At 41.1% G+C, this 14912-nt stretch overlaps 1 protein-coding gene across 1 annotated transcript in view; it reads right to left on the bottom strand.

Annotated features, from left to right (window-relative positions):
- Positions 1-13926, bottom strand: part of LOC148016595 (ABC transporter C family member 2-like) — a 160929-nt gene extending 147003 nt beyond the window's left edge. The window contains exons 1-2 of the mRNA XM_087664235.1: positions 13055-13926; positions 12556-12734 (exon numbers count right to left, since the gene is read on the bottom strand). Of these exons, the coding sequence (XP_087520361.1) occupies positions 12556-12734; positions 13055-13372 (497 nt within the window). The 5' untranslated portion in view covers positions 13373-13926. The remainder of the gene's footprint in view (positions 1-12555; positions 12735-13054) is intronic.
- Positions 13927-14912: the final 986 nt, after the last annotated feature.

The following is a 14912-nucleotide window of genomic DNA, read 5'->3' as shown; positions in this document are numbered from 1 at the left end:
ATTTCAATTACTAAGCCCTCAATTCTGAGCACTCTTCCCAAGGCGGCTAGTAAACCATAATTTCTACTGTAAATTAGGGTTTAGCAGTAGAATTCTTCAATTGTACCCTCTTGGGACTGAATTTGACTAAGATCTATTGAGGGAAGCTAAGAGTTGACTGAGAGAATAGAGAGGAAGATGGGGAGAGAAATTTCTGAGTTTCATTGCCAAAATTGGCTGAAATTTAATGCTGCTTGCTATGAATGGCTGATTGACTACTGCCTACCATCAACAGGAGTCCCACACGCAATTGCTTGCCCTTGTGGACCCCAAATTGTTGTTACCTGCCTCTACATGGGCTGTCACTTGCATCCAAGGGCCTCTTAATCAGTTGGGGACAGCTCTTTGACAACCTCCAATGGCTGGAAAATTGCAATAGCAACTCTGTTTCTCTTCCTCTCCCATTTCCACCATGCTAGAATGAGGCTCCTCCAGCCTCATATAGCCTTTCTGTCACTTGCACGGGAAGGTTTTGCTGAATGGCAGACTTCTAATTACATTTTTCAGTAATTTTCAGCCCAAATAAAATAATTTTTAGAATATTAATTCTAAAATTTAATTTACTTATTAATTATGGCTCAAAAAAATAACTATATTAGCCAACAATTAAATTGGCTGAGCCAATTTTCCATCCAAGTATTCCTAAGCATTTATTAGCCCCTAAATTGGCATTGATTAATTAATTAATGTCTAGTTCCTAATATTAGTGGTCACAATTGACATTAATGGCTAATAAAATCTTCTAGGCCACAATCTGACACCAAGTACCACCTAGTACATGCTGCCAAGAACAACTCATTACAACTTTTGCCTTTGACACTCACCCCACTGACATCTTAGGGTCCTTGGCTTATCATTGTGAAATAACTAACTTGCACATCATGTGCATCTCACATTTGTACATTTGATTAACACCTAATCAAATGCTAAGCAAAGCATCAAAATTTCATGTCCTCGTGATAGACCTCTCCCTTAAAATCCTTGCAATTGCACTTAATCACACTGCAATTTGTGAATCACACTGCAATTTGTGAAAAGCACCTATTGCCACTACTAGAAACACATATTGGCATCATAGTCAAGCAACATATGCACCTATTGCTTAACCATGTTCATGCCCTCTACATGTCTAAAATTCCACTTCACTAATTATGATTCACATGCATGAATCATAACCACTATGAGAACCATAAGGGGTGCATCCACACCACCAAGGTAAAGTAATGCATGAACTGAGCATAAAAAACACTTCATAGCAAGGATGTACCACATGATAGTCTACATCAACTGCAAACCGCATGTAACTTATGCAATTGTAGTTCTCTTGCATCCCTTGCAAATTGTACACTACATACCATCCATGTATCCAAATATACATCACATCCAAATGTACATTCCATGTATTCCATACATACTAGCAACCTTGCGAATGTATAGTTTCACAACCTAGTTGCAGACCATACAAATCTCCATACCAACTCATAGTGACTAGTACATGAATAGTAATCCTAATGGCAGAAATATTGTTAGCATACAATACCCTAGATACAAACTAAGTACATCTGAGATCCACTACATAATCGAGCTATCCATCACTATGAGAGAAGGTGCAATCTCCCCCTTGAGTATCATACAATACTCTCGACCGTCTATGCTCTACTGAACCTGAATGAGCCCAATCCAAAGTCCGTACTAACTAAAACACATCAAGGTAAAGTGCAACATTGAGGATAATCTACCAAGTCACCCTCCATCCATTGCATCCATTATAGGTAAAACAATACTAAAACTTCATCAAGAAGCACATGGAAACTTTACCTCTAACTTCACTTGCCTTGAAACCTCCACTAGATTCTAGGCCTTTGCGTCTCTGGAGCATGGAGATCCTTTGTACTTTCACATTGCTGCAATTCTATCTCAACCAACATGAAACCTCGCATCCAATTGACATACTTTGGACTATTGCGATGTGATTGTGCATGGGAATTTACATACTAGGATCCATACCAAGAAACATTTTCCCATACATTAAATGCATTAGTAGCTACATTTCCCTCATCACCAACACTATATGGAGCATTTGCATTACTAGCACTAATACCATGAGTCCCAAATACAATGGCCTACATACATGCATCGCCAAACTTGCCACTTTGTACTTCAACATCATGCCAACATTGCTATACATTGGGTTTTTCCATTCCACTTGTCATACTCAAACACATTGGGCCTTGCATACCATGCGTAGGTGGTTGCATACCAAATACATTTGGTCCTTGCATCCCCATGGCTGAAGCATTAGCAGTCATTGTTTGGAAGACCGAACCACCACCAAAGTACCCCAAGTGACTATAATTAGTGTGCATTCCTTGTTGTCCAAAAAGCATTGAATTGGCACTTTCAAGTTGGCGCCTTGCATATGCATCATCCCCATTGACATCATTTGCTATTGCTCACTACCCACATTTGAAACATCATGCTGCTATATTGGCTCTTTCTTCGGTGCATCTTGATATCTCAAAGCTCTTTGAAAATGATTTCCTCTTCTTGCCTTTGCTACCCTCTTTTAAGGGGTACAAAAAGTGCATAAACCAAGGATCTTTTACCAATTGCACAAGCATTTCAGCTGCTATCCTCAGCTGATCTTTCATCAAATTCCTCTCCCTCTTGCAAGTCATCAACTTCTAAAGGCCTAGAAGGACCCACATTTTGGTCTAAACCAACATTATCACCTTGTTGCCAATACTATGTGCTTTGTCCAAGATCAGGCATTGCATTTCTCCCAACACTTTGTGAATTTTTCAGACTGAGAAGCATCACTCCTACTTGATCCCATCTCACAGACATTCTTGCTGTAATGCTCAGTTGAATACAATTTCAGCACTAGAGCAAAGTTCCTGACCTTTAATTAGATGCCTCAGGCCCATCAAGTCAAGGGAATTGGTGGTATCCCAGCAATGGAACCATGCAACCAGCCTTCCTTCTTTGAAAGGGTGGTAATGACCTGATTAACACTTAACTACAACAAGGAGCAAATTCATATAAAATGAAATACATACTTTACCACTTAATCTTGGATAGCCAACACATGATTGGTTCCGAAACTTGGCACCCCTTGCGGTATTTGTTTACTTTGTATTACAAATGAATGGAGTATAACAAAGATTCTTCAACCTCCTCCACTAATCCAAGTACGTCGTGCTGTCATAAATGACCAGCAAGCCTTCAATTCAATTTTCCCTTGATTTGCTAGGGAATTGGCCTTTACCTGTGCTCCTTGGGAAATAAATTAGCCCCAGATTCAATGCTGGCTAGCAAGCCTCTTAAATCCTCCTAAAATATGAAGAGAGGTGAGCCCTAAAGTGGAAGCACAAGCGAGAGCAAGAGCTATGATGGAAGCAGCAGGAGTAAGAGAAAGAGAGACTCCAAATGTGGAAACTCCAATGGTCACAATGTGTGGTGGACCTCCCCTTTTATTCAAATGTCACTGAAAGAATAAAGAATGAAGTGACAGTGATAGATACCCACCGCCTACAGTGTGCAGGCATGGATATTGTCAGTGTAGTAATACACGGGTCGGCTAGGCAAAGGCGCCTTTACCCCAACAACCTCCCACTTAAAGGCGAATATACCTCGGTGAGAGAGGGAAAAAAAAAAGAAAAAAGTAAAAGTGTACATAGGTACAACAAGATGAGGAAATACGTCATCTCATCCTACGCCCATCATCTTTGAAAGGAAGGCAAAACGCTCCACAGAGAGACTTTTTATGAGCAAGTCTGCAAGATTCTGGTCAGTCAAGATCTTGACAAGATCAACATTCTTGTCCTCAACGACCTCACGAATGAAGTGATACCTCACCTCAATGTGTTTTGTCTTCGCATGAAAGACTAGATTCTTGACTAACTGGATAGCACTCAGAGAGTCCGAATGTAGTATAGGAATAGCATCTGTCATACCAAGGTCAGCAACCAAACGGCCTAACCAAATGGCCTCCTTGCAAGCCTCAACGGCTACAATATACTCCGTCTGTGTAGTGGAGAGAGCCGTGCATTTCTGCACCTTGGACATCCATGAAACAGCACCTCCAGCAAAATTAAACACATAGCCAGAAGTGGACTTCCTATTGTCTACATGTCCTACATAGTTAGAGTCAATGTACCCCACAACTCCTGTATCCTAGCTGCCATAACAAATGCACATATCAACAATGCCCTTTAGGTACCTCATGATACCTTTCACGGCATCCCAATGCCTTTTACCAAGTGTAGCCATATAATGTGCCACAACACCAACTACAAAAGCAATAACTAGACGGGTAGCTATCATGGCATACATAAGACTGCCCACTGCAGATGCATAGGAAATCTTGGCCATCTCGACCTTCTGCTCATCTGTTTGCGAACAATCGGCCTGTGATACCTTCACATGAGAAGGCAATGGACAGCCAATAGGCTTCACATCCTGCATATACGAAAGCGCTCAATGACTTTATGAATATACTCCGTCCGTGAGACAAATAGAGTAGTCCCTGAGACCTGTCACGCGTAATGCGCATACCAAGTATATGAGAGACTTGTCCCAAATCTTTCATCTTAAAGCTCTTTTTGAGGTGAACCTTAAGAGCATCTAACTCATCATGAGCTTTCCCTACCAAAAGCATGTCATCCACATAGAGTACCAAAATCAATAATGAACCATCACGGGCTTTCTTTCTATACAAGCACGGATCCATAGCACTATGACTGTAGCCCTGTGACTGCATAAAAGCATCGAACTTGCGATACCATTCCCTAGGTGCCTACTTTAGATCATAAAGACTCTTCCTCAGTCTACACACTAGGTGTTTCTTACCAAGCTCTGCAAAACCCTTAGGCTACTCCATGTATATCTCATCATACAAGTCCTCATGTAAAAAAGCCGTCTTGACATCCAATTGATAAAGATCCAAGTCAAGCTCGGTAACCAAAGCCACGACTAAGCGTAGGGTAGTCATCTTGACCACAGGACAAAAGACTTCATCAAAGTCAACACCATGTTCCTATTTAAAATCTTAGCAACCAATCTAGCCTTGTATGCCGGCTTGGGATAGCCAGGGGTACTTTTCAACTTGTACACCCACTTACAAGGCAAAGCCTTCTTGCCACTAGGCAAGGAAACCAAGTCCCACATATGATTCTTATGCAATGAGTCAATCTCAAACTCCATAGCCCTCTCCCAAGAGTGACAATCACCCCTGCACATAGCCTCATCATAGGTGAGAGGCTCTCCTACATTTGTAACCAAGGCATAATCCATGGAGGCCGTATAACGGTCAGGAGGTTGTCTATCTCTAGTAGAACGCCTCAAGGCAGATTGTGTTGCCTATCCAACATCCTGTCTAACATCCTAGCCATGAGCATCGGCTGCTGGTGCAAGCTGTCTAGCTAGTTGTGCAGGACCAAGGGGCTCCTCCTGAAAGATAATCCTGCGTATCTCAACCACTTTTCAGACTACCTATGCATCTTGTCTTCATGGAAGACTACATCATGGCTACAGATGACTTTCCATGTCTACGGATCCCAAAGACAGTAACCCATCTTACTTGCGCATCTCCATAGCCAACGAAAATGCATTTTACACTTTTCGAATCTAGCTTATTGCGTTGGTCCTTCGGTGGCACATGGCAGAAGGCCTCACATCCAAAGACACGCAAATGAGCATATGAGGGAGGCTTTCCTGTCCATACCTCCTCTACAGCCTGGAAGTCAATACCACTACAAGATGACCTGTTAATGAGATGGACAGCAATAAAGACTACCTCAGTCCAAAAATGTTGTGGTAAGCCTGCCTGGCTAAGCATACTGTGGACCCACTACTGGATAGTCCTAATCATACGCTCAGCCATACCATTCTAGGAAGGGGTATAAGGGGCGGTCAACAGACGCTTAATACCCTGCTCGTCACAAAACTACTCAAAGGTACGTGAGACGTACTCACCCCCATTATCTATCCTTAGGCATTTCAGCCTATGCCTAAACTGATTCTCTGCGAGAGCAAGCCAAAGCTGAAAGATGGCCAAGACATCAAATTTCTGTTTTATAGGATAAGCCCAAACCGTATGTGAATAATTGTCAATAAATATCACAAAGTACTTTGCATCCCCTAATGACTAGCAGGGCATGGGTCCACATACATCTAAATGCACAAGAGCCAAAGGCTCACCTATGCGTGGAATACCTGACTTTTTATGCGAAATCCTAGTCTACCTACCACATAAACAATGATCACACAGCTCAAAATGCTAGTCAAAAGAGGACGGAAGATACTGCAAAGCACTAAGCATTTTCATTCCCTTAAGCGACACATGCCCAAGACAAGCATATTAGAGAGATACATGTGGGATAGAACCCAGTGACAAAACATGGTCAATAGTATCGCATACAACCAAGGGGTAGAGGCTGCCAGACTTGGCACCTCTTGTAAGAACAAGCCTGCCACGAGTTATCTTCCATGCAAAATCACCAAAGCATATATGATAACCTGCATCATCAAGCTGCCCAGCAGACATAAGGCTTTTAGTCAGTGCGGATACATGGCGTACACTATATATAACAAAAGTGCTACCAGAGGAAAACTATAGAGCATCACCAATGCCAATAATAGCAAGCGACCGATCATCACCTAAGCGCACAGAACCAGATATATTGCAACAGATATGAAACCACTCACAGTACGGGATCACATGAAAGGATACACCCGAATCCAAGAGCCAACATTGTGCATGCATAGACTGAGCCTCGGTCAGCTGAGAGGCATCACATAAAGAGTCTGCTAATATGTAGTCACCACCGTACTCCTTAGGCTGGCCGCTACATGACATTTATCTCCTCAATCTTTATGCTGGACTTTGCAGGTATAATACTGCGATCATTGGATTTCTCCTGTACTTTCTCTTTCCGCTTTTCTTTGCGCTTGTCATAGCGCATCTTATGGTACTACGGCCATATTTGTCCTACTTTCCCACAATAATGGCATGTAAGATCAGACTTACATCCACGGGACTTACTACGTCCACGTGACTTAAACCACGACTTCTGAGAATCCTTTCCATGATTCATATTAATTTCTTCAATCAAAAGAGCACTCTCTGCATCTTTCAATTTCAGCCCATCAAGTTTGTTGGTACAAATTGCAATGTGAAATACATCCCAAGACTCGGGTAAAGTGCCAAGCAAAAACAAAGGATGCAGATTATCCTCAAACTCAATACCCTGTTAAAGTAGATTCTTCATGATAGAATGAAACTGGCTAAAGTGAGCAAACAATGGAGTCCCCTCCTTCATGCGGAGATCCATCAATTGTTTAAGCCAATACATCTGCGAAGCATGGCTCTGCTTTGCATAAAGTTCCTGAATCTTTTCCCGTAGATTCCATGCACTCTAGTCTTCATCTTCGATAACATTATTGTGGACCTCTTTAGAGAGTGATAAAATGATAGTGGAATTGCATAGTGCATCTAAATCAGCCTAGTCATCATCATCCATGTTCTCGGGTTTAATACCCTTGTTTCGTAGTGGCTTAATCTGCAATTTCTGCACCAAAACCTACCATATTTGAAACTTCCAGTAGCCACAGTTGGTACCATCCAACTTGGCAATGTTAAACAAAGCCGTATCTTTGAGATGACCAACTATAATGAGTCAAACAAAGGCAGACTACATAGAAAACTGACTGCTGTAATTAGCAATAAACACGCCAAAACCACTACCAAAATAAGCTGAAAATAAGAGAAACTACTAAAATGACCAGTTGTCCACCAAATATAACCAAAAGGGTGTCAAACAGTAATGATTGCCCTCAGTTAATGCTCACAGTCTGCAATTTACAGCTTGCTGTAATAAATCACAGCAGTAGGTAAAAGAAGCCAAAAGCGGAGCTATCAATAATGCATGACCAACTGCAATTGCCAGGAAGCAAATACATCTAACAATGAGTTTAAAAAAAAGAGCAACGAGCACCAACTATTGTCAACCAAGCAGGGTGTCAAACAAGATATATCTCATAGACATAAAAGTCATGCATGGTAACAAGTCTCGGGGTAACAAAAGAGACCAAGCACAAACACAACTAATAGAGCAGTGTAAGTAAAGCTCAATACAGAGCCATTCAAGATGCATTCATAACTGACAACAACATGACAGATATAGGTGTCTCCCCAAGAGTAGTGTCAGATCAGCCCACTAAGCATGAACTGCATGCATGAAGCACAGTGAGAGCAGATACATATCAACGTCCCACGATCTCAAGCTCAACTGCAAAGTCAAAGCTCTATGTACATCCAAATAGGCCAGAATCTCCCACTAGAAGGAAAGTTAGATGTAGATGGAGCAAGCATTGCTCAAATACATCAAGTACATATCATTAGACATCCAACATCCAAGTAGGATACATCCGGAGCATAAATCCCAAAGTAGCTCAAGCCCGTAAAGCATAAAGCATTGAAGCTTCCAAAGTCGAGTAGCTGACAACCAAATAGAGTGTCCAAGATCTCCAAAATGCTCAAATGCAATCACAAATGAAGCCCCAAATGTCCGTCAGACATAGACATTCCAAGTAGCATCCATTTTTTACACAAGCATCAAAGCATGAAGCCTAGATGTCAAGCATAGACAATAGGCATAAACTGTCACAAAGAATGCCAACTGTAGTCCAATGCTAGTTAGTGTAGACCAAAACAAAGCTTAATCACTGCTCAAAAGCATTCCAGAAACAAAACAAAGCATTCTCCAACCTCCATATACATTCATATGGTCAAATGAATCACCCGGGAAGCACCCATAAGCAATAGGTAGAGCATACACTAACCAAATAGGCTTCAGCCCTGGTTATTACGGCAGTAAATTCACTAGCAAAACTGAGTGAATCAGTCCTCAAATCAAGCTCAAAGCCACCTCAAATCATGGGCATATGATATACAAGTGTACTAGCATCAATGGTACACATCAGTAGTACATATAGACCACCCCAATCATAACCACGAGCAATAGGCATATAAAATCTGTGTTAAAAGAAGTTCAGCCCTGTTATATACAGCAGTGAATACACTATCAAACCAAGCTATTTTAGTACCAAAATCAACTCCAAATCCAACCCATAACACAGGCATAGCATTCCCGTACATGTAGACATCCCCCCAGCATAACCAGGCATCATAAGGCCAACAAAGCGGACCATAGAAGCATCAAACAAGGTGCTGCCCTGTTTTATGACAGTCTATGGACTATTATGACAATTCAACTGAAGCTTAACGCTCAAATGAAATGCCAAGAGTAGAAGGATCAATGCCAAGTATCAAAATCAAGTGTATAAGTGCTTGTATAGCTGCCCAATGAAGAAGATATGCTATAGGAGATGAAAAACGTGAGCTACTGCTAAAAAAGCGCTTGTTCCACATCAAAGAGTGCCCAAGAAGAATTCAACTAATAGGAAGCTCGAAGGGAGTGGCTATGGCTGCCAACAAAGAGATCATTGCTATAGGTATTCGAATGGAAGCTGAGAGTGTGCCAGAAGCTCGCGAAGAAGAAGGCTTTGATACCAGTTGAAAGGAGATGAGCCCTGAAGTGGAAGCATGAGTAGGAGCAAGAGCTATGGTGGAAGGAGCAAGATAGAGAGAGAGAGACTCCAAATGTGGGAACTCCAACCGTGTGTGGTGACCAACCTTTCCTTTTATTCAAATGTCACTGAAAGAATAAAGAACGAAGTGATAGTAATGGGCACCAAACGCCTGCAATGTGCAAGAGCGGGTACTATCAGTGTAGTAATACATAGCTGGCTAGGCAGAGGTGCCTTCAACCCCAACAAAATACACTAATTAACAAAATACACTAATTTCAGCTCTGAAAATTCAAGTCCAAAGCCTTCAAATCTGGGTACACTTCCCACAATGATTGTCAAACCTTAATTTTTGCTGTAAATTAGGGTTTATAACAAAGATTCACCAAAATCTCTACCTCCAATGGCTGGATTGCCATAAAAGTTAAAGTAAAGCTGGAAAATGGCTGGAAAGAGAGAAAGAATGCCATAGAGAGAGAAAATTTAGAGATTTGTCTCGCAAGAATTTGGTGAAATTCAGCTCTTAACCCAGATTTCCAACCCCAAATGGATTCACCAACAACAAAGGGAGTATCAGAGATTGTAATCTTTAAGAGAAAGTGCATCGGCCATAGTCACAATTTCCCCTAGTCGAGAATATACAATGCCTTCCCCAAACTGGTCTTCAATGGCTAGGAAATGGCCCCAAAAGCAAAAAGCAACAATCCAACACCTCTTCCCAACAGCTCCAAAATGCAAAAACAAGATTTCTTTCTCCTTTCAATCCCAATTCAACTTTCCCAAACTTGTATGGGCAAGTTTTGCCAAGTGGCAGCCTTCTCAACTACATTTCAAGCATCCATTAAAGCGATTTTTAAAATATAAATTCTGAAAATTAATTTAATAATTATTTCTATATTCAAAACAATAATATAACCAACCAACAATTAAATTAGCTGGGCCAATTTGCAATCCAAGTATTCCTAAGCATTTATTAGCCCCTGAACTAGCATTCACTAATTAATTAATACCTAGTTCCTAATGTCACCACTGACATTAATGGCTAATAAAATCTTCTAAGCCAAAATCTAACATCATGTACCACCTAGTACCTGCAAAGGATAACTTATTACAACTTTTGCCTTTAATACCCATTGACACCTTGGGGTCCTTGGCCCATCATTGTAAAATAACTAACTTGCACGTCACATGTACATCTTACATTTGCACAATTAATTAACACTTAATCAAATGCTAAGCAAAGCATCAAAATTTCACATCCTCGTGATATTGAGTTCATCTAGATAGCTAGCACTAGAGAACGAGAAGGATTGTTGGCTTTCACACATGACTATTTAGATGAGCCTACGTGACGTAGATATTGAACGCCTCCCACCTTTTGACTTCAATCCTTGACTGCCCTCCTACACTCTCTCATAGCCAGTTTGAGATGAACCAAATGACCAATGCTCATATCCTAAGAACTAAGATAGAGAATATGAAACCCACCACCACTCTCTCTAGATTGAGGATGGAGTTCTACCAAAGTCACTTCTAGTGCCTCTTTGATTTTGGATTCACTATTCAACCACTATACATCGACACCCATGTCTTCCACGCCATAGGGGCCACTATCAGACAGATTCATATCTCCTTTCATAGGCTACAAAGAAGATAGGCAAATGGACAAATACCCTAGCAAAGGATAGGATTTGTCAACTCTATGACCGATAAACTTGAACGAAGGAGCACTACATATGCAAATGTACAGCACACTATCACATAGGGGGGTGGGTACCACTGCCTCTTGTGTGATGGCTTTGGACCTCTTCGCCATATTATAGTATACAAGAGCAAGAGATGTCTGGGTCTCTTCCTCCTGGAGCTCCAAAGGTGCCACACAACACTACTACAAGATGGGAAGACAGCCCAACTAAAGGGACCTGTATAGAGAGCCATGACTGACTTTTCCACAGATGAAACCCTACAAACACTATTAGCCCCACAGAGATACTACCAACCCCCACTAGAAACCCTCCATTCCACACCGTAGAGTCATGCTAGACAAAGCCATTGCAACCCCCAAGCGTGATGACCCCATCTATCAAGACCACAACCACAAAGGGCATGCCACAATCAAGTTAAAGCCATCATTATGAGACACCAAAGACTCACCACCACGCACATCAATCACACAGTTGGGGACCACATCATAGGTGATATCATGCATAGATCTTGAGATCAGCTACAGCCTCTAGACATTCCACACATATGGCTCCAAATGTATCTTGCAACTTCCTATACATAATAGTCTCCACCACAATTCAATAGTAGTGTCAAATTAGAACTTCTCTTTCATTCCACCAATGACACAATATTAGGCATGCTTATTCTCCAGCATGGTCTCATTGTACACTCATTTTCAGCATTGTCTCACATGCCACTTGTTTTACTGTTATCTCCACTTTACTGATAAGATGACATTAGGCATGGATGTACTTTGGATTGTCTTGTAGGCCACATTGGCCTTATGTAGACCTTAATATTTCTTTCTTTCTCTACCTTCAAATTTTACATGATACTTGTCATGGAGCATTTTGGAGGGTCTTAAAGTATTATACTTAGATATTGGCTTTTGCTTTCTACCCCTTAGCTTTTTTCATCTCTTTCTTTCTTTTCTCAAAGCTTACTTAAGTCCTATCGGTCATTCTGGCCTTTTAAAGACATTAATACAAGTTTCTTGCTTCTTTCTTTCCTGAACCAATTATTCAATAGATATATATACTTAAGTCATATCGGTCATTTTGGCCTTTTAAAGACATTAATACAAGTTTCTTGCTTCTTTCTTTCCGGAACCAATTATTCAATAGATATATATAATGATATACAAATACCTCTTTTCTAGAAAAGACAAAATGATAAATGAGAAATAAAGAAGAACCATACGAGTCATAGTAATCTCTCAAATCGAACGCGAATCGGAACATGGTGGCCTGTGCTACCAGCACATAGACAACTCCAAACCGCACATACCATCGAAACTCTGTAACATATACTTTTGCCTCCAGATACAACATTAGTGTCACCATGAACCATGTGAAGCTGGTGACCACTGACGTTACAATCTAAGTTCATCAAAACGTGAAAATGTTAGATGCAAAAAAGTGCAATGTAGAAGAACAAAAACAATAGGCACTGGTCCATGCATTGTGTGCTGAGTACTCTCTCAACGATATATTGCTGAATCAACACACATCACATTCTCACTAAGGAACCAGCCACAGTTTTGAACAAAAACAATAATAACTGGTCTATGCATAGTATTGTGGATTATCTCCCAGCAATATATCGCTCGATCAACACATAAGGCTACATATTCTCACTAAAGAGAACCAGCCACACTTTCGCACAATGTTTTTCTTTTTCGTTTATATTTCTTTTTTACCTCAAATGGCGGTGGGGAAGTGCCTCCATCTAGGTTGACAAATGAGATGCCAAGCACAATTTGCAGCAAGGGAAGAAGTGCCAGACATGTAGTCAACACCATAAAAGAGTAGGTACCGATGGAATTTTTTATGCGGAACTTTTGTAGATCATGGCCTCGCAGCAGAAGCCGAATTCGATATCCTACTAAGCAACAAAGGACTAGATTCGATAAGCTGACAACAAAAATGTCTGCAACGCATGGAGTGTAAGCCCCAAAGCCATTCTCTAGCGCTGTCTCCCAAATTCCGCCTGTTATAGGCTTACAAAAAGATGCCATAGTCTCTGTGTTAATTGGTATGTCGAATCACAAAGGCCGTGACGACTTCAATCAGTGGACATGGCTGTAATGTTTGAGTTAAAATGGAAGGGCCATTAGGAGGAAAGGCGTTCCTCCTTTCTGATCTGCTTGATTGCTACAGGTGTTTACTGGTGCTCTGATTGGTAATCCTGATGAATGGAGAGAGGGTAGAGCATGTAAGCTGAAGGTCGGGTAGGAGACGAAGCTCCGGAAAACGGCAGCGGGTCTGCGAGGGGGGAGACAAAACAAAAGCTTTGCGCTCGCTCGCTCTCTCTCTCTCTCTATCTCTCTATCTGTGTCTGTCTGTTTGAGACGATGAAGAAGAAAGAAGAAACGGTAATGGTGGCAACAGACACACACACACACGCTCTCTCTCTCTCTCTCTCTCTCTCTCTCTCTCTCTCAGTTTGGGACGATGAAGACGAAAGAAGAAACGGCAATGGTGGCAAAACCACACAGAGCGCCTCTCTCTCTCTCTCTCATGCTCCCATCAGCGATCCTGTGGCACATGCATTATTCGAGAGTAGAATACGAACAATTGTTCTTAACATGAACACGTAAATTCAAGTCAAGAATTAGAATTAGAACAATTCTCATTAAACAGGAATGAGGAGCAAAAATACTCCGGAATAAAGACCATAAAAATGAGCCTGCGAAGAATATATAAAGCTTTTAACGTGAATAAAAATGAGCCTGGCAAGGCATGTATAGTTTTTTAACGAGTGTGGCAGATTTACGGTCTTCCTAAAGTCAAAACACCTTTTTGTCTTCACTCTCTGGGACCTTTGCACTATGCATAGGTCACGCCTCACGTCATCATCCATGATGTTCCCACTCATCCGATTGGTATCGAGTCTAGCTCGACATAATCATAGAGCCTTAGAGCCTTGGTATTACTTCGGTGGATTACAGCCACGCCACATGCACCCAAAACCCAACCACTTAGAGATCACCCAAACCCTTTTGTTTTTTATAATGCGTTGGTAAAATGATATTATCGAAAAAAGGGGAGTATATAGAGAGCCTATAGGTAGGCCAAACCCTTAGCACATACATAGTCTTTACTCCTCGCAAGAAACTAAAACACTCCATTCAATTAAAATCCTTTAACATCTTTATTACGTTTTGACTCTTATGTCATAGCATAAAGGGACCGATAAGGTGATGCCCTCCCAAAAGCAGAACTCATCCCGCCCCATCTAGTGAAGTTTTGCACAAAAACATGTGTTTTTAAAGCCATCAAACAATCGAGCCATGTAACTCTTTTTACTAGGCACTCTACATCTAGGCCGCACAAAGCACAATGTTACGAAAACAATGTACACTTCGCACCCTAAGCCACACATCACATAAAAGGACTATTGTTGGCTAGACAAATTCTACATATAGGTAGGTATCATATTTTGTTGTGGCCACCCACACATTGAAAAATACACTTTATACATCAAAATTTTCACTTTGTAAATTATTTTTGTGCATGTGTACCTTAGTGTTTCAAGGTAAATTTACCATTAAGGTA

The sequence above is a fragment of the Lygodium microphyllum genome, chromosome 23, assembly GCF_053477565.2.
Source record: "Lygodium microphyllum isolate KBCC chromosome 23, Lygodium_microphyllum_v1.1.10, whole genome shotgun sequence".
NCBI classification, from domain to species: Eukaryota; Viridiplantae; Streptophyta; class Polypodiopsida; order Schizaeales; family Lygodiaceae; genus Lygodium; species Lygodium microphyllum.
The sequence above is the reverse complement of the archived record's forward strand: the minus strand, read 5'-3'. Positions and strand labels throughout refer to the sequence as shown.